Source organism: Camelina sativa, chromosome 12 (assembly GCF_030686135.1).
Source record: "Camelina sativa cultivar CO46 ecotype springtype chromosome 12, ASM3068613v1".
NCBI lineage: Eukaryota > Viridiplantae > Streptophyta > Magnoliopsida > Brassicales > Brassicaceae > Camelina > Camelina sativa.
The window spans coordinates 7,355,357-7,376,228 of record NC_141891.1 but is presented as its reverse complement, the minus strand read 5'-3'; the positions used below and the strand labels follow the sequence as shown (position 1 = coordinate 7,376,228).

The following is a 20,872-nucleotide window of genomic DNA, read 5'->3' as shown; positions in this document are numbered from 1 at the left end:
ATAAAATATATTTTAGTTTATATTAAAGAAAATATATTTTAGAGTTGAGAAGATGAAGTAACACTTGCAGTGAAGAACTTGTGTTGCAGATTACGACAACGTGTTCGTACAAACACGTTTGGAATATTCTTGCATGTCACAACGCGTTTCAAAATATTATACTACTATTGGTTTTGTCTCATTGAAATCCAGAATAAAGAAATTAAAAATGTCAAACTATGAATGCAAACTAGTTTGTAATATGTATATGATTCCATATATCCATTTCCTGAAAAAAAAAGGAATTTAAGAATATCTAGTTAAAAAAATAGCTTTAAAAATTGTTTGGATTTGAATTGTAGTAAGTAAAAACCAAAAAAAAAAAAGAAGAAATCCCGACTGTAGAAAAAGAAAAAGAAAAAAGGAGTCGTATTATTGATACAGATATAGCTAAGCTATGGTGGAATGATCAGAAGGTTTGGTTGGAAGTATGATACGACTTACCAACTCAAGATGTTTAGTTAATCCATTTCTGACAAGTGACAAGAAGAATGAAACATGTCTGTCGTGGTCTCTTCTCATTGGTCAGATGACACTATGGAAGATACGACTTTTCACAAAATCGTTTATAAAAAATTATTTGTGTTGACAGCAAATCACTGGGGATTAGGATGATCATCATCGTCCTTCTCAGTTTAGTTGCTAGTTGCTACAATTATCTCATGGTTCAGACTTGATCTCTTTTTTATTTCTTTTGACTAATTATGAACGAGTGATGGACACACGAACCCCTGGTACAGTATATTATAAATATACCATCCTGGTAGTATAGCAAGCAGTGCAGTTTTGACAAAGTACATATATTATAGACTTTTTCGTTTTTTTTACCCTATAATAATTATGTATATCCTTATAGGGGCATTCTCAAAAATGCCCCTTTTTCCATACCCCTTTTTAAAAATACCCTTTCATGTTGACCATTTTTAAAACTACCCCTCTTTATATACAAAATGACCAAATTACCCTTTTTGAGTGACAGCAAGAATGTACAGTCATCAAAATCGAAAATATTTTCCCGCCAAAATTTTTTTTTCCCGCCAAAATCGAAAACTTTTCCCGAAAAAATTATTTTTCCTGCCAAAAAAAAATTTTCCCGCCAAAATCGAAAATTTTTCCCGCCAAAAATATTGAAATTTATACCTTTTAAAAACATTGTAAACGCTTTTAAAAAACTTTTAAAAACGTTTACAAGGTTTTTAAAAGGTTTTTAAACACATTGTAAACGCTTTTAAAAACCATGTAAATGCTTTTTAAAAGCTTGTAAATGCTTTTAAAAGGTTTTTAAACACCTTGTAAACACTTTTAAAAACTTTTTAAAAGCATTTACAAGGTGTTTAAAATTTTTTTAAAACCCTTTTAAAAATCTTATAAAAACTTTTACAAGGTTTTTAAAAACATTGTAAAAGCGTTTACAAGGTGTTTAAAAACTTTTTAAAAATCTTTTGAAAAACCATTTGAAAACCTTTTAAAAACCTTTTAAAAACCTTTTAAAAATCTTGTAAAAGCGTTTACAAGTTGTTTAAAAAACCTTTTAAAACTCTTTAAAAAATCTTGTAAAAGCCTTTACAAGGTGTTTATAAGGCTTTTATAAGGTAGAAACCTCATAAAACCTTTTAAAAACCTTGTAAATTTTTTTTGGCGGGAAAATTTTTTTGTCGAAATATTTTTATCAAAATTTTTTTGACAAAAAAATTTTTGGCGGGAAAATTTTTTCGAAAAATTTTTGGCGGGAAAATTTTTTCGAAAAATTTTTGGCGGGAAAATTTTTTCGAAAAATTTTTGGCGGGAAAATATGTCGGAAATTTTTTGGCGGGAAAATTTTGTTTTTTTCTTTTTATTGAATAAAATAATTTTCATCTAAGGGTAAAATGGTCATTAAAAATTAAAAGAGGGCAAAAATAAAAATAGCCAGAAAAGAGGGTATTTTTGAAAAGGGGTATATCAAAAGGGGCATTTTTAACAAATTCTCATCCTTATAATCTGGAACCTATATCAAAGCAAGAACAACCAAGTTTAAATAAAAATAATCGGTAATTTTCTTCTAGCATGTGATTACATAACGCATTGTTAGAATTGCTTAAGAAACAAGTATTCACAATTGCTTAAAAATGAAATAATTTCTAATTGCTGGTATCATCAACCTTTCGGACATAGTTACCATGTTTAGCAGTCTCTTGTCTATGGCTTGAGAGAAACACTTGCATTCATATTTTAATTTCAGTAGAAGAGTTTGAAGCATGGCTTACAAAGCAGTACCACTATATGAATTCATTTAGTGTTTAGAAATTTGAGTAGTCTAATCTATATAATAATAACAATCTGAAAAAATGTGACCAACAGTTGTGTTTTTTCAATTGTACCTTTTGGAAAATGCAACCAACAGTTGTGTTTTTTTAATCGTACCTTTTGAAAAATGCGACCAACAGTTGTGTTTTTTCAATCATACATTTTGGAAAATGCGACCAACAGTTGTGTTTTTACAATCGTACATTTTGGATATTTTCTGAAAAGTCGTGATGGATCATTAAAACGGTTATTTATGAAAAGGTACAACTGTTCACTGTAAAGTTGTGTTGATTGGAACATTCATATCTTTTGAAATCTATATATATATATATATATATATTTGTCTATTTGAACTGTTTTCATTTTTTTGGCTATGAAACAAAATCAACTAAATTTTCAATCTCACCTGTTTTTACATTCTAAATTATTTTCTAACATTCATTCTTTTAAAAGTCAAGAAATTCCTTTATATATAATAACAATCCGAATAAATGCCACTAAAAGTTGTGTTTTTTCAATCTTACCTTTTGGATAATTTTCTAAAAAAATCTGTAGAAAATTTAAATAGTATGTTTTACAAAAAGTTGCGATTGTTCATTGTAACAGTTTATTTTGTAAAGTTGCAACTGTTCATTGTAGAGTTGTGTCTATTCGAATATTCGTATATTTTGAAATCTATATATATTTGTCTGTTTGAACTGTTTTCATTTTTTTTGTCATGACACAAAATAATATAAAATTTCAATCTCAATGGTTTTTACAACTCTCTAAATTATTCTCTAGCACTCATTCTTTTAAAAGTAAAGAAATTCCTCTAATTCTTGATTTAACAAAAGATTTTTGTAATGATGAATCTAATTTACAACTTTTAGTTAATTTTATACATAAAAATTTAATGAAAATACCTAGAGTTTTTTTTGAAAAGTTAGATGGATTATATAGTGAGCTTTTGGATTTGACTTTTGAATATGGTAATAAAGATGTCTTCTATTTAAAAGCAGTTTATATGAGTTTGTAGGTATAATCAAGTGCAAATACAACAGTTGCAACTTTTCGTAAAAAATTTGTTTTTTTAATTCAAACTGTTGTATCTGTTCATTGTAGAGTTGTGTCTTTTCACTATATTTTATTTATATTTTTTCTTCACAACTTTTCGTTCTAATATGTGTGTCTAAATAGTCATGCCTTTTGAATTTTCTTTATATTTGTCTCTTCATCATCAACTAACAAGTTCATTGAAACAAATTTTCCATTTTATGTTAAATCTAAATAATTGAATATTAATATCTAATATTCAACGTTATTTTATAATCTAACTAAAATTTTAGAAATGATTATATCAATAAAAAAATTTAATACAACTTAATATAGAATTTACAGTTGCGTCTATTTATCTTAACTTTTCGATAAAAAATATTTTAATATTTAAAAATAATAATAACAAACTGAATCAATGCGAACAACAGTTGCGATCTTTCGTAGTACTTTTTGTAAAAAATAATTTTATTATTAGTTTTTTAAACTCAAACAGTTGTATTTGTTCATTGTAGAGTTGTGTCTTTCACTATATTTTATTTGTATTTTTTCATCACAACTTATCGTTCCAATAGGTGTGTCTATTTAAATAGTCATATCTTTTGAACTTTCTATATATTTGTCTCTTCATTAATAACTAACAAATCATCGTTCGTTGAAACAAATTTTTCTTTTTTTTTGTTGAATCTTGAATATTAATATATAATATTCAATGTTATTCTATAATCTAATTAAAATTTTATAAATGATTATAGTAATATAGAAATTTAATAAAACTTAATATAGAATTTACAGTTGTGTCTATTTATCGTAATTTTTTGTTAAAAACTATTTTAATATTTAAATTTTATTTTATTTTTTGTTAAGAGTTGTGTATTTTAATTTTAATCTTTTCGTTGATACAGTCTCACTTATTATTAAATATATTTTTAATTATAATTATTATTTAATAGAAAAATACATTTACTCATTACAACCATTAGTTCAATATTCTCAATTAGGATCATTTTGTCATAATAATTTTTTTAATTTTACTCTTTACCATTATTCTTCATAAAAATATCTTATATTTATAATATTTTAAACAATATGTTTTGCAAAGTTGCGTCTATTCTACATAATATTTTTTGTTATAAGTTTTCATTTTGATGGTTGTGTTTTTAATTACAATTTATGTTTAATTTTTATGTATTCAAACTATTCTATTACATTCAAATAAGTACTTCCCCCGCGACATCGCGGGAGTCTGAGTCTTAGTAGTAACGATTAATAGAAACATATTAAGTAAACTTTTTTGTGAAATCCACTTATTACCAACAAAAGTTTACACTAACAAAAAAAAAAGTTTACACAAACAAAAAGGTCATAGGCTCATTGCTATATAACTAGATAATATACTTAATTAACAACAAAGAATATAGATCACAGTATCGTTTGATGCATGTCTCGTATATTTTCATGAAGATGCTCTCCTTGTTAGCCGCACAAACAGTCGCCAAAACTCCACTTCTCTTTCACGTTCTCAGTTACAACTTGCGTCATTGTTTATTTAAAGTATATTAATTTAATCCAGTTATTAGTATTTAATTTAGTTCATACTTCAATGATTGGTCCGTAAGATATTATGAACTTCTGCTAGAAGATTTCGTGTTAGGATTAGTAATTGATTGCAATTTATTATACACTTATAGGAATCAATCAATCAATTGGTGACTAAATTTGATTCTATGTTCCTATGAAATTACACACGATACGAAAACAATTCATTGGATTGTCACGTTTGTGGAAGACATAATCCAGCATGATTTGAAGCAAATCTATGACATTAAACTAGAAGAAATGAACCATTCAGTACTAATTTCCTAACGTTTTGCTTCTAACATGTTTGTTTTTCTAAAGTTAACAACAGATTAATGTATATATAAATCACGGTTCTGAGTTTTGATCGTTATAATGTCTTTTCCAGATGAAAGATAAATCAATTTCGAAAATGATAGTGTTTTCACTCTGCATACTAAAATGATGGTGGTACATACACTTTTATGTATATGTGATGTATTTTTAATTGCTTAAATGATTGATCGAATGTTTTTTTTTAAAAAGTGACAAATTGGAATATTACATACATCATTTTTTTTTCTTTACATTCATCTAGGTTTGAGAGTACTATATGGTTATATTGGATCTAATTGATAACGTACATAAAATTGTACATAAAAATTGTAAACTTGAATGATAAGTTGTTACGCAATAATGTGTTACGCAATAATGTAAAACTATGAGAAAGGATGATACATAAAAAATATATTAAAAATTTGAAAATAAAGTTTTTAGTAATGTTTTTGTGATTAATAAAAAATTAAAACGATACAACTTGTACCATTTTTTTTTATACTCACCAATTACACCCATTATATGTATTAGAATTTCGACTGTAATACAATTATATAAGATAAAGTCTCTAATTTTTAACGGGTATTATTGTTCATGAGTCTTATGTCATGATATCTTTAAGCTCTTATATGCTTATGAAATTCAAGTTTCACTCGCCATCTCCCTACAACAAGGAAAATAATTACTCCAAATGACCTTTTTCATTTTATGTGTGCACAATTATTGCAAGTGACCACAAATATTTTTTGCATATTTTTTCTTATTTGAACTGTAGTAAAATTTTATTCCAATAGTTATTCCTATGCATCGTCATATTTGCAAAATGAAAATTAAAACGCTTTACATATTTTTACTCACAGTTTATGAAATTTTAGTTTTAAAATTATTTTGAATGGTATGAAAATTAAAACGCTTTACATATTTGAGTTTGACTCCATTACCATGTTATGTATGACACTGTAACCCTCTTCAACACAGATATTACTAATGAAAGATGAAATCTTTTTTTTTTTTTTTTGGTCAAAAAATGAAAGAAGGAATCCATATTGCAATATATTGCAATATACAGTAGATAGATATTCATAGTACTAGGGACTCCTAAAAATTTTCTCATATCATAATATATATGATATAATAGTGTTTTTTCTTCGTAATCTAGGTTATGAATATATAAGAAGTACATATTATCAAATAAAAAGACATATAATCAGCACCAACATTTTTTTTTTCTCAAACAAAAGACGTATAATCAGCATTACCATTTTTGTTTTTGGAGTTGGTAATGTATTGAGATTCAATCTACAGTTTTATTTCCGAATCTTAAGCTGGTGGGTTCGATCACATGCAGATTATACATTTGTCTATATAAGTATTACGTAAAAAAAATATACGCACATATGTAACAACACGTGTGTATAACTGTGTATATCTCCTATATACGTGCATCTACAATTAGAGTATAAGTTTACATTGTTTTTGTTATCTTCTACCTAAATTAATTACTTTTTAAATGTCTTATATTGTTGTGTCGATTAATACCCTTTAGTCAGCTATTTTATGTCCAAACATACAAACAGCAAATCCTTACACAAAATCTTAATCTTAGTGTGCGGGCGAAATTGCGACCATACAACTTCTTTTATTATACTCCCTCTGTTTCACAAAGAGTGTCATTCTGGAGAAAATTTTTTGTTTCACAAAGAATGTCATTTTACATTTCCAATGAGTGTTTTAATGCTAAATTTTCTTTTTTACCCCTAAACCCAAAGCTATTTTCATTGAATTTTGATCATTAATCACTTAATAAATAGGGGCAAATAAGTATAATTCAAACTTTTCTTAATTTGTGTGAAATATGTCAAAATGACACTCTTTGTGAAACAGAGGGAGTACCTAACTATAAATCTGATCTAAAAAAATAAAAAGTTTTTTTTTTCTCGGGTTTGAGTCCGAATTAAGGATATGTAATAGACTAGAAATGGAGTGTATATATTCGTTCGGCTAGAGCAAATATGTTAGGTTGGTTTTATAAAAAAAGAAAAATCGTATAGTATGAAATCTAAAATAGCTAACCTTACCTTACTTAATTCGTTCTTGTACTTGAGAAGTTACTTACACATTAATCTTAAACTTCATCGTCAAAACAAGCTTTAAACTAGGAATTACAATATTTTCTATTCACAGTGCCCTTGTAGACAGAGATCAAATTTTGATAACATGTGTTTAATTTAGAACTGTTCTAGAATTCGACTATACTATCATCAGTATTATGCTATGATGGTTATAGACTTATAGTAATAAAAACAATCATTTATAGTTTGGAGAAAAAAAAATCTCCGTAGTAACCACTTCTATAAACAAAATGTACCCACCAACACAAAATGGAATCAACAACTCTCTACTAACTTAATATCGAATTGAGGAACTCGTGCTTTTAATCTTTGTTAATTGTCTATAAGAGATGTTTTTTTTGGTTACTCCACTTTTTATTTGAGTTTTGAAAATTTCGATTCTGTAAGACTATATATACTATTAATTGCGATACGTGGGGTCAGCTAAGATCCTTCAAGAACTTATATTCTTGATGATCATATTGTTCACAGATTGGAATCATAATCTTATGCTATGATTGTATGTATCTGTGTCACGTAGTTCGACTTTTAACCACTCTTAGATTTCCGAAATATCCTTCTCTATCTTTTTGCTTCACATATCGCATTACAACAAATTAATAAGATTTAGATATATGTGTAAGTGGTATTTAAAAGGTGACATGGTACAATAAATAAAATAACAAAATTAAGAATTAAAGAGTAAACTATGTTAAATATATAAAGAGTTTAAGCGGATGAATGGTAGGTATATCATTTGTTTAAGTTTAATGGTTTGTAAACATAAATTCGGCTTTTTTTTACATCCAAATATATATCAAGTTTTCGAACATGATTATGTTTTATTTCATTAGCGTGTTGAAATATAATTCAAAAACAAAACATAACAAAATATGTGGAAAAAACGTAAGTGATCTACTAATACTAGACATTCAACGTTTTATAAGTTTTAAAGAAATTCAAAAGATTATGAGGGTTTAAAAATCTGTGTTTTTATAAATGTAGTTTTTGTAATAATTATTACAGTATCTGTTACTACATGTTTATCTTCATGTGTACAGAGTTAAGACTGATAGCATGTGTAAGCGGGTTCCTAAGTACGAGAGAATTAAAATCTGCCTTAATTAAACAAAGGTTTTGATTAGCCGTACGTACCGCCATCAATAGGGAGCATTATTATCACCCATTAGGGAGCATACTTTGACCACTTGGCGAAAAATTATAAAAATGTTACGGACTAATTACGCAGCCCAGAATTAATTTAAATTATATAGTATTTAACAAACATTACATTTTTTTTTTTCCAGACCAACACATAAATTCATAATTAAACTACTAATAGATATTTACTAATTTGTGCAAAATATGGATCGAGTATATGGATTTGAACTCAAATACTGTTAGAACGGTGATATTTTCACAAGCCATTAATTCTTATCAACACTAATAAAGTGTATATGGATAGCCACCCACCCACTCCTCTCGTATTATCGGAATTACCTTTTTTTTTGTTTTCTTGGTGTTATCATCGAATCCGTGTAGTCGGCATTTCAACCACCGTATTTGGGCTATAGATCTCATAGCTAAAGCTTTGGAAAAAATAATTAAATAAATATTGTATGGAGCAAAAAAAATGTATTGACAAGAGAAGGAAGAAGAAGACACAAGCTAACAGTTGTCCGAAACTGATTTTGGCAAAAGGTGATCTTTGATTTTGCTTACAACATCGAATCAGAACATTTAATTTAGTTGTTTCCCCATTTCTTTCACCTAATGGAGTTTAATATCCCCAATAAATTTGATTAGTTACTTAATCGAGTTTTAATTATATTTAAACAGATAATGTAAAACAGACGTATACATTTTTATAAACTATAATCAAAAACTACACTACTGGATGACTCTTTGTTTACACATAAGTTTTGTTATTTAAATTTGTATTCTCAAAAAAAAAGAGTTAACTTATTATTTTATATTTCTGTAAAGATTAAAGAAAAAAGGTACTTTACAGTTTTCATAGTGAAACAGATTAATTACTTATTAAATTTGTTATATTAGCGAATGATTGATATTACAAAAAGAAAATATTTTCAATAACAAACTTGAGTATCAAAAAATGTATTGGTGTTCCTTTTTGGATTTAAATCGTTGCAGCCGACTAAACCCAAATTATTTTGAAACTTTCCCGAAATTAAAATAAACCACATTGAAAACAGAGGTAAACGATATTACGTATAAAAATTGATAATAAACGATTTATGGAACTGGCGATCTGCTATAGATGAACCACCAAGAAGTTTCAAGATAAAAAAACAAAAAATAAAAATAGCCAAAAACACTCTTATCTAATCATCCATTTGCAGGTCAATGACAACTTATTTTTCCACAATCGAATCTTCCTTATTCTTTACACAAACCTCTTCTCTATATGTAAGTAAACTAATATTAAATCGAAATATTGTCAAAGGACTTCCATCTCCGTCACGTTTGCTATATATACCTCTCCCTCATTAACTCAAATGTTTAACTCCAACACACTTCTCTTCTTATCTCTCTCTCTCTCTCTCCGATTGTGTTTCAGAGCTGTCACGTGTCACGTGTCAAGTTCGAAACTCTAACAAAAAAAATGGGTCTTCCTCTAATGATAGAGAGATCATCAAACAACAACAACAACAACAACAACGTCGTCGAGCTTTCTCGAGTTGCGGTTTCAGACACACACGGCGAAGACTCACCTTACTTCGCCGGTTGGAAAGCTTACGACGAGAATCCTTACGACGAAACTCATAACCCTTCCGGTGTTATTCAAATGGGTCTCGCTGAGAATCAGGTAATTTATTTTATTTCATTTAAATATTTAATCAACTTTTCTTATAAAATATGGCGATAATGTATTAATTATCTCCTCCATCATATTTCTTCTATACACAGGTCTCGTTTGATCTTCTAGAAACTTACTTAGAGAAGAAGAATCCAGAAGGTTCGATGTGGGGATCAAAAGGAGCTCCTGGTTTCCGTGAAAACGCACTGTTTCAAGACTATCACGGTCTTAAAACTTTCAGACAAGCCATGGCTAGCTTCATGGAACAGATTCGAGGAGGTAAAGCTAGATTCGATCCTGACCGAATCGTCCTCACCGCCGGAGCCACCGCAGCTAACGAGCTCTTAACTTTCATCCTTGCCGATCCTAACGACGCTCTTCTAGTCCCTACACCGTATTATCCAGGGTACGTCACACTTTATATTATATAATACCGAAAAAAATATGGTCATTCTTATAATATAAACTACAAAGAAATAGTTGCAACAAACTAACACCATTTATAAGAAAAATTTATAATCTTTTTGTATGTTTTCTATATTTTAATGCACTGTATTTACCGAACAATTTCTTTATTTCATTACAGATTCGATAGAGATTTGAGATGGAGAACCGGAGTGAAAATAGTACCGATCCATTGCGACAGCTCGAACAATTTCCAGATAACTCCGGAGGCGCTCGAGTCAGCTTACCAAACGGCTCGTGACGCAAACATTAGAGTCCGAGGAGTGCTCATAACCAACCCATCGAACCCATTAGGTGCGACGGTACAAAAGAAGGTTCTTGAAGATCTCCTTGACTTCTGCGTACGCAAGAACATTCACTTGGTCTCAGACGAGATCTACTCCGGGTCCGTCTTCCATGCTTCAGAGTTTACTAGCGTTGCCGAGATCGTAGAGAACATCGATGACGTGTCAGTAAAGGAACGAGTCCACATCGTATACAGCCTCTCCAAGGATCTTGGTCTTCCCGGTTTCCGCGTCGGGACTATTTACTCGTACAATGATAATGTTGTGAGGACAGCGAGAAGGATGTCGAGCTTTACGCTTGTCTCGTCGCAGACACAACACATGTTGGCTTCTATGTTGTCGGATGTGGAGTTTACGGAAAAGTACATAAGGATAAACCGGGAAAGACTTAGGAGACGGTACGAGACGATTGTGGAGGGGCTTAAGAAGGCAGGAATTGAGTGTTTGAAGGGGAACGCAGGACTATTTTGCTGGATGAATTTGGGTTTCTTGCTCGAAAAGAAAACTAAGGACGGCGAGCTCCAGCTTTGGGATGTGATCTTGAAGGAGCTTAAGCTGAACATATCTCCGGGAACTTCCTGTCACTGCTCGGAGTTTGGTTGGTTTAGGGTTTGTTTTGCTAACATGAGCGAGAACACTTTGGAGATTGCGTTGAAGAGAATACATGAGTTCATGGACCGAAGAAGGAAGTTTTGAAATGTAAAGTAAAAAAATGAAAGTAAATTAAATCCGTTTTTTTTTGGTGGTTAATGTATGGGGGAGGGTAAATTAATTTTTCAGGAAAGAGGAGATGATTAATCGAAATTCATTGATGTGAATATGGGTTTTCATTTGTTTCTCTTTTCTAGATATTATTGTTTGTTTTCTTGCTTTGGACAAAGCAAGTTAATTTGTATGTTCATCAAGGTTGACCTGTAATACTTGATGTTATAAACGACTTTTTTATATAAAGTATTACAGCATATCTTTCTTATGTATATCTCTATAACTTGAGTAAGCATGGTTTTTGTTCAACCGATCAAAACAATATTGTTTACGGCAAATGCAAAAATCTCCATATATGATATATCTGTTGATAAGACAGTAGCTAGCCACAAATTTGCTTCTTCCTTTTTTTAAGGTCACTGATCTGTATGTAATATTTGTTGACTTTTTTTCTTGTCGAATTGAAGTGAAAATTTGTTGATGTATACTTGTATCCAGCAAATGGGTTTAGATAAGATTATTTCAATATGTTCATGTCATTGTTGATGTAATTTCTACAGAAGTTAGTGTTTTTATATGGTCGGATCTTTTTGACTTGGTCACTGTACAACTCTAACAAGAAATGTGTTCCTTTTATTCTCTTAAATCTTAATATTATTTCACACGGTTTTTGGTGAGATCGAACTAATTTTTTACGTAGCTACCAAGTAAAGTATCTTACATATATATGAAGATTTATAACAAAAAAAAAATTAGTACAACTATTTGTAAGGTAACATCATAACATATATATAGTTTTGTCTTTTGATAACGAATTTTTTTTTTATGTCAGCGGAACTCTGGCTATTTTCGACTAGATGAAGCTAATTAATAAGAAATATTCTAGACTCACAATTTTTTTTTAAAAAATGAACATAAAATTGTATTCAACCAAAAACGTTTATACAAAGAATGCCATCATGTTTTTTACACCTTGAAAGAAAAATCAAAAGAGAGAGTTTTAAGAAACACAAAATTGCGCGAGTAGAGAACCACAGGTTTAAGCCATCAGTATAGTGATAATCTCCCAAGTCTCTCACATAGAAGATTTCACTAATCGCATGAATGGTGATGATATCTAAAACAAAATAACTCTAAAGAAGTGCAATATATATGCTCATAAATTTGAATTTCGACGTTGAAATGAGAACTAGTAGTGGTTTTGACCAGAAAAGATGTATAGTTTTCTTAAACACAACGACTTATAAGCTTAAATATGGGATTTGCCAGTTTATTATTTTCATGAAATAAATATCTAAATAGTTGGTTTTTTCCTAGCTAACGTCCCCGAGTTATTTAATTTCTTGGCCAAGACGAGGTCGTATACCACTTGGTCGAATAAAAACAAATGATATAAGTGCAAAGACATTGGTCTCTATTAAAGGAATATAATAATGCAAATTGTTGTTACATGTATTTATTTACACACATACTTATATTTTCCAAAAAGTGTGTAAATTACATTAGTGTATTCCGAATGAGTTCATCTATAAATTTAATGACAGGGAATTGTAGCTTTGTTGCACACAAAAAATAAGAAAAAGGCATGGTATTGGTAAGCTATATAGTATAGAGGTTGCATGCAACAGAAATATAGGCATGCATTTCTTACATCATGCACCTAGCGAAAACTAAAACAATCATTTTGATTCAAAATTGAAAATTGCTTTAGATAAATCATACATACATAAGTGAAACTCTAAATTTACGATTAATAGATGTTTTATACTGCACCAAATTTTCCATATGTATGTGTATATACTTTGACCTATATTACATTTACTATATAGCGTTTATGTTATGAACTTATGATTAATCATTTTCGTTATGTCATGCAGAAATAACAAACATATATTTACATACTTTGACTTATACAAGGTATATATTATATTAATGTTATAATACTTCCACTTACAGCTAATTAGGAGAAGTATTTGATTTGACTAGTCATTCTAAAAGAAAACCTTCTTAATTAAGCTTATTAAAATGAGTGTCGAAAGCGTCAAAGAAATGTTTAAGAATTTAAGACTAGTGGACTTTGCATGCATAATCCTTTTTAAATTAATCACCGATTTGACACTTAGTCTCTTCAATTTGCATGTTTCGTTATGACTTAAAAGTTAGTCTCCTCAATCTGCATGTTTCGTCATGTCTTTGTAATACACTTGACTTTATACATACTCATGTCTCTATCTACGTGTCTAATACTAAAATTTCTTATACTCGAAATTGTGGGTCAAATTAACTTTACCTTCCGATCCCCTTGTTACTACCTACTTGTTACCCCTTTTAATACTTTTGACTTCGTGTATATCATAATGTACATATATTTATGATATTTGGTCAAAAGTTTCAGTATTTATAATTGTAAACTTGTGACAAATGGAACCAAAACGTGTGTGACAAGTGCGAGGATTGACTTATCAAACTTCCCCTATAAGAAAATTTTGGCGAGACAATTTATTTTCATATTTTATTTTTATGTTTGTCAACAACAACATGCAACAACATATAATTATATATATGCAATGTAAGTTTATAGAGTACGTAACATATAGGATCGTTTTAGTCATGTCCAATGCTGATTCTGATCTATACCCACGAAAATGACAAAAAAAAAAAAAAAAAAAAACAATCAAACCCACGATCTCTTTTCAGAATTTGTGAGGCCATTTCTCTTTTGCGTTAATTTATATTTGGTATTCTAATTTACAAATGTTTTTGATAAGCCTATAGAATGAAAAATGTTTATTCTACCTTTATGAATTATGATAGTACATTTTAGAAATCGATCCTACCGATTCCAAACTCGCATCCACACGTGTGTCGTGGTCGTTAGGATTTTGCAACTCAATAGTACTACTTTAAAAGGTCAAAGGTCAAAGTGACCAGCTGGAAGAATCTTAGCCGTCAGATCAGTCCCTACCTCACACGCGGATCACGATGACAGGCTGGAGCCTAAAAAATCATTGGCCACGTCCCCCGTGTGAACTAATAATCAACGTCGTCATTAATTTTACCACTACATTGGTCTCGTCTAAGTGTCGTATTACGAGCTGCTTCGCAATTATATTTATGGACTTATCTTTACACCAACCCGAAACCTATAAATCTTAATTGTTAAAAAGGAATACACATTTTACACGTACTTTATATATGTATGTACGTATTGCGTATATATGGACCCAAATGTGGTTAGGTTAAAAGTGTGTGTATCAGTACTTTTAGTTACCAGATTTGAATGGGGAACAATTCTTTATTATTTAAATGCTAGTTCGAGAATTTGTATCATCCACAACTATGTTAAAAGTATGGAGAAGTGATAATATCATTTCTACCGAAAAAAATTTGGTAAATTTTTCTTTAGTACAACTAGTATAGAATGTTACTGTATATTTCTCATCACTTAATTAGTAACTTAATTTTCTGATTAGAAATACTTGTGGTTCGTAGTAACTAGCATCCTCGTCGAGTCGTCGTATCACAACTTAATTATAATCTGTATGTGTACGTGTTCGAGTTATAGACGGCAGAAAAAGAAAGAAAGACAAGTTGGCTATAAATAAACTTTAGATTGTAATTTGTAAATTTTGTTTACATTATATTGTCATGTGTATTATTGGATACGATTATTTCTATTCAGATGATTTTAATAAGACGAAGAAAGAAGATAAATATATAAGTGGTCCAAAGTATTATTTGATGACAATCTAGTCAGATTAATTATGCAAGTACATAATAGCTAGCTAATCATTAAGCAAAAATGCGATCCAATGACTGATTAATAATATTTGATTAGCGTGTTTAATGAAGATATATTATGATGTTGGGTGAGAGATATACTGTTGTTACTCACTTTGTACATATACTGCTTGTAGTATTACAGTATTATTTTATATTTTCTTGAATTTATTAAAAATATTATACGCATGGTCGTCTGATTACTCGTATTTTTTTTGGAGTGGCAAATAATATACCATTTGGGATATTTATATGTTTGAGACCTCACGTCAGCTCAAATACGATGTTAGTGTTATATATTGTTTAATTATTTCATATTTATTTGGTGTAAAAGAAAATATTAGGAATATCCGGTAATCCTGACCGTAGCCAGAGTCGCTCAGTAGCATTCACAAATTACATACAAGTACACACAATGTTAAACATTTACAAAAATAATAAACGTAATGCTTCTACCACATAATTTTCACTACAAATTTCATCAAATTATAACCTTTTTTTTTTTTTTTTAAATGGTATATTGCTGATGAAACAAACTTGTCCATATTTCTTAGCTTAATTGGCCCTGCTTCTTAAGTGTCATCATCGTTTTATTAAGGGTTGCTGAAGGCCCATATAAGGCCCACAATATATCATCGGAGAAAGAAGCAAGAGAGAGAGAGAGAGAGGTAAGAAAACAAAACCCCAAAAACTCTGTTGATCGATCCTACTGCGGTAAACGGGTGACACACCAGTTCTTCAATCTCCGTCGCCGGTAAACATCAGCAAAGGTGAGAGAGACCTTTAAATTACTTTTTCCCTTTTGATTTAAAGCTTCATCTCTTCTTTTTTTTTTTCCACTTTTTCCCCTGTTTTGAGAATTTGAGTGCTGTTAGATCTGCACATTCGTGTCGCTTTACAATCATGCAGCATTAGATTGAGTGTGGAACAATGAATGATTGTGTAAACATTCATAAAGTCTGAGTATTTATAAATGATCTTAAACACTTTTGATGATTAGGGTTTGTTTTGGAATTGGGTTTAATAATGACTGTATCCATTAGCTTCTCTTTTGAATTATAATCTAAAAATCGTGTTTTTTTATGGGTTTAGGGAAGAGTTTTGTTTTTGTTTTGAGAGATATGGCATCCAAGTTGCTACAACTGAAATCAAAGGCTTGTGAAGCATCCAAGTTTGTGTCTAAGCATGGCACAACTTACTACAAACAGTTGCTTGAGAAGAACAAGATGTACATCCAGGAGCCAGCCACTGTTGAGAAATGCAATGAGTTGTCTAAGCAGCTTCTCTACACTCGTCTTGCTAGGTTTGTTTTTTACCCCTTTTGCTCTGTTTTATAAGTAGGACAATCAATGTGCGTGGTAGTGTGATTTCTAGCAGAGTAGAGTTTGGTGTGTTGTTGTTATTCTGATGTAAAAGCTATATCTTGGCTTAGTTTTCAGTTTATTTTCCATGGTTGGTTTGGTTTTGGCTCGTTCTCTATTAGGTTTAGGCATGGTTTGCTGTGATATCAAAGGATAATGGAACTATACATTATAGTTCTGAAACCATGAATACATCACATGCCAATCTATGATCTATACTCTGCTGCATCTTAATTAGATACCAAAAATTTACCTGCTTATAGAGTGTGAAAGTGTGCATTTTCTTATTAGATTAGTCTTTTCATTGTTTCTAGTTATGTTAGTTATTCAGAACTACATTTTAGCTATGACTGACTTGTTTAAGTGGATCGCAGCATTCCTGGGCGTACAGAGTCATTTTGGAAGGAAGTCGATCACGTGAAGGGCTTGTGGAAGAATCGGGCAGATTTGAAGGTTGAAGATGCTGGAATTGCAGCACTATTTGGTCTGGAGTGCTTCGCTTGGTACTGTGCAGGAGAGATCGTAGGAAGGGGTTTCACTTTCACAGGCTACTACCCTTGAAGAAACAAAACAACCCTCCCATAAACAAACAAAATCATTGAATGCCTAAACTATCTCACGGCTTGACATTAGTAGCAGAGTTAATTTCTTTTTTTCTCTGGATAATTAATACACAAAAAAAGTTTTGAAGCTGATGCATCATCATCACTCATGGTAGCTCTAATAATATCAGTCGACTAACCATGTTGGCTTTTTGTGTTTGTTTTTCAGTTTTAAAATTATGTGAATGCCCATTTTTTTTTTTCTTGCTCACACATTAAACAAACCAGAAACAAGATCATCAAAAGCATGACGTTTTGAAACATTCCTCTGGTGTAGTTGGTTGTGCAAAATGGGTTTGGACCGTTTGGTGAGATGTCTCCTTCGTGAAACATCAGCAACTCACCAACCTTACCAGAGAAGTATAAAACGACATCATGCTCGGATCCTTTTTGTTAATCACATAAAAGGAAGAGAATCAAAATATTGATAGCTGTCGTAGAATAGGACAGGGTTCTTATATCATTGCAACCTTGTCTGTTATTTATCTTTCTGCCATTTCGTATAAAAGCAAGCCTTGTAAGGTGTTAGAAGCATCACTCAAAATTGTAGCGGAAGATCGGAAACGGGTACTCTCTCTCTCTCTCTCTACTCACTATACCTCTAAGTCTTCTTCATCTATCATTTTTGAATCGTGAGTCTTGTTGTTCTTTCTGTGTGAGTATTTGGATAGTGAACCTAGCCTTGATTAAGAAGTCAACGGTCTGCTACATCAATTGGTTTTTGAAGTAGTTTAGTTCTAAGAACCAAGCAATTGGATTTGATAACATCTGATCAAATCCACTTATCTTAATAAAAGATCCCTCTGCGCTTTCACCTCTCTCTCTCTCTCCTTATATGCTTTTTCTTGAAAACTATAAAGATCGTCAATTTCAGAAACCCTGAATCAATCATAAAGAACCCTTATTCTCTGCATAATTTCTTAAGTCATCATGACATGATTATTAATTTATTCCCTAACCCTTGAGCAGATACTTGAGCGTGTTTTTGGGAAGAAGACTGTGTGTTTACAATGGCTAAGGATGAAGCAAAGGCATCAGATTATTCCAAGGGATTGCTGAAGAGTGAAGAGCTCTATAAAGTGTGTGCCCCCTACTCATTCATTTTTCACATTTCTTCATTTGGCTTTTCATTTCTCTGATACCTGTGTTTGAGCAATGTTACAGTATATACTGGAGACCAGTGTGTACCCACGCGAGGCAGAGCCTCTCAAGGAGCTTAGGAACATTACTTATAACCACCCTCGAGCTGGTATGGCTACTGCACCGGATGCTGGCCAGTTGATGGAGATGCTCTTGAATCTGGTAAATGCAAAAAAGACTATTGAGGTTGGGGTTTTCACTGGATACTCTCTTCTCCTTACTGCTCTTACATTACCAGAAGATGGAAAGGTATGTGCATATATATATGTCATGAGCTCTTCCGTTGTTCCGATTCTGCAACTGATTTGGTATATGAGCTCTGCAGGTTATAGCTATTGACGTGAGCAGAGACTCGTATGAAATAGGATTGCCAGTTATAAAGAAAGCTGGTGTTGAACACAAAATTGATTTCAGAGAGTCTGAAGCTCTTCCAGCTCTTGACGAGCTTTTAAACGATGTAAGACTTCTCCATACTTCTTTATCTTTCTCTCAAAAAAAGAATTAGTATGTAATAACCTGAGATGGTCTTTGTGTTTTTGATGCAGAAAGGGAATGAGGGTGGATATGATTTTGCATTTGTGGATGCAGACAAGGTGAATTATTGCAACTACCATGAGAGGCTAATGAGACTAATCAAGGTTGGTGGGATAATAGTGTATGACAACACTCTCTGGGGAGGATCAGTTGCTGAACCGGACTCTGCCACACCCGAGTGGAGGAGAGAAGGGAAGAACGCAACCCTTGAGCTGAACAAGAAACTCTCTGATGATCAGCGTGTGCAGATCTCGCATGCTGCACTTGGCGATGGGATCACTATTTGCAGGAGATTATATTGAGAGCTATTGTGATGCTAGAGTGTGGTTCTTTGTGATCTTTTGGGTACTGTCTTTGTGAAACCTTTTAATTATATTGAGCTATTGTGATGCTTAGAGTGTTGTTCATTTGTGATATTTTGGCTCGTGTGATTGTGTGAACCTTTATATTGAGAGCTATTGTGATGCTAGAGTGTTGTTTTTTGTGATCTTTTGGATTTCTCAACTTTCAAAAGTATAAAAAGATACCAAAAAATAGCAAGAAGAAACTTTTGAGTCTTTTGGCAAAACTGCTAAACACAAAAAGAAAGGGGCGTTCCGAGAATCGAACTCGGGACCTCTCGCACCCAAAGCGAGAATCATACCACTAGACCAAACGCCCACTTTGATACATACGTTGTTAGAGTTTCTTGTACGGACATCAGAGAATTTAGTTTGGCCTCCGCGGTGAAATGTCAAAAGACAATACATTTCATCCAAGGTTAAATGGTTAACGAAGTTTAAAATTCTAAATTTTCCAGTGTTGAAAAAAATTCTATAAACGTTTTTTTTTTTGGAGTTCAGAAACTATCAATTGGGCCATAAGAAAACAGGTCTAGTAAAGTAAAAAGCCCATAAAATGGACTAGGGTTAGTTCTTCATCCTATAGTATAGTTATAGAGCGCCGCATATAAGCATCCACACTCCTCCGCCACCACCGGCTCTGTATTATCGGCGTTCCTAGAGAGACGAAGGTATACTCTTCTCTCTCTGTATCTTAATATCCGTTTTAAAGTTCGTGCCAATGCATTTTTTTCAAGTAAAGTGAGCTAATCGGTTCAGTATTAGCTATCGGAACTAAACTGATTTGAGTTTTGATATTCGCAGGAACATATAAAAATGTCGGAGAAGAAGGGAAGGAAAGAGGAGGTGGTGACCAGAGAGTACACCATCAACCTTCACAGACGCCTTCATAGCTGGTAACTTCCTAAACCAATCTCACTTTTTGCTCTTTTGCCTCAAAAAATTCGTTAGCAGTTGGAATTGTCTGATATCATGAGTTGAAATTGAACATTGACTTGATTCGTGTTGTTAAACAGTACCTTTAAGAAGAAGGCACCAAATGCTATCAAGGAGATAAGGAAGTTTGCCGAGAAGGCAATGGGTACTAAGGATGTGAGAGTAGATGTGAAATTGAACAAGCAGATTTGGAGCAAAGGTATCAGAGGTCCACCTAGGAGGATCAGAGTCCGAGTTGCTCGTAAGAGAAATGATGACGAAGATGCCAAGGAAGAGTTCTTCTCTCTTGTCACTGTTGCTGAAATCCCTGCTGAAGGACTCTCTGGTCTTGGTACTAAGGTCATTGAAGAAGAGGATTGAACTATCTTGTAATCTCCCCTATCAGATTTTTTTTTTCAATTTTGTTTTTTTTCGAATCAGTTATGGAAGAGAACGTTTATCTATCTTGTTGAATCCTTGTCCACCATATCTCATGAAATGTGAGCAAGACATAATTTTACTCTTGTGTCTCTAGGTCAATATGACAACTTCGCATAGTA

The 20,872-nt window shown here is 31.6% G+C and overlaps 4 protein-coding genes and 1 non-coding gene across 5 annotated transcripts; 4 read left to right on the top strand and 1 right to left on the bottom strand.

The window, feature by feature from the left end:
• Positions 1 to 9,821: 9,821 nt before the first annotated feature.
• On the top strand, positions 9,822 to 11,896 carry LOC104730789 (1-aminocyclopropane-1-carboxylate synthase 7). The gene is made up of 3 exons (XM_010450007.2): positions 9,822 to 10,194; positions 10,296 to 10,591; positions 10,772 to 11,896. The coding sequence occupies exons 1-3, from the start codon at positions 9,991 to 9,993 to the stop codon at positions 11,628 to 11,630; spliced, it is 1,359 nt and encodes a 452-aa protein (XP_010448309.1). The 5' UTR covers positions 9,822 to 9,990; the 3' UTR covers positions 11,631 to 11,896.
• Positions 11,897 to 15,971: 4,075 nt separating this feature from the next.
• Positions 15,972 to 17,542, top strand: LOC104730788 (uncharacterized). Its single transcript, XM_010450006.3, has 3 exons — positions 15,972 to 16,189; positions 16,512 to 16,722; positions 17,155 to 17,542. Exons 2-3 carry the CDS (start codon positions 16,541 to 16,543, stop codon positions 17,339 to 17,341), a joined length of 369 nt encoding a protein of 122 aa, XP_010448308.1. The 5' UTR covers positions 15,972 to 16,189; positions 16,512 to 16,540; the 3' UTR covers positions 17,342 to 17,542.
• Positions 17,543 to 17,627: 85 nt separating this feature from the next.
• On the top strand, positions 17,628 to 19,545 carry LOC104730787 (putative caffeoyl-CoA O-methyltransferase At4g26220). The gene is made up of 5 exons (XM_010450004.3): positions 17,628 to 17,949; positions 18,352 to 18,461; positions 18,547 to 18,771; positions 18,848 to 18,979; positions 19,068 to 19,545. The coding sequence occupies exons 2-5, from the start codon at positions 18,393 to 18,395 to the stop codon at positions 19,356 to 19,358; spliced, it is 717 nt and encodes a 238-aa protein (XP_010448306.1). The 5' UTR covers positions 17,628 to 17,949; positions 18,352 to 18,392; the 3' UTR covers positions 19,359 to 19,545.
• Positions 19,546 to 19,644: 99 nt separating this feature from the next.
• Positions 19,645 to 19,716, bottom strand: TRNAP-UGG (transfer RNA proline (anticodon UGG)). The gene has a single exon. It is a non-coding gene; the product is annotated as a tRNA-Pro (tRNA).
• A 187-nt stretch (positions 19,717 to 19,903) lies between these two features.
• LOC104730786 (large ribosomal subunit protein eL31x-like) lies at positions 19,904 to 20,834 on the top strand. The gene is made up of 3 exons (XM_010450003.3): positions 19,904 to 20,068; positions 20,202 to 20,293; positions 20,414 to 20,834. The coding sequence occupies exons 2-3, from the start codon at positions 20,214 to 20,216 to the stop codon at positions 20,691 to 20,693; spliced, it is 360 nt and encodes a 119-aa protein (XP_010448305.1). The 5' UTR covers positions 19,904 to 20,068; positions 20,202 to 20,213; the 3' UTR covers positions 20,694 to 20,834.
• Positions 20,835 to 20,872: the final 38 nt, after the last annotated feature.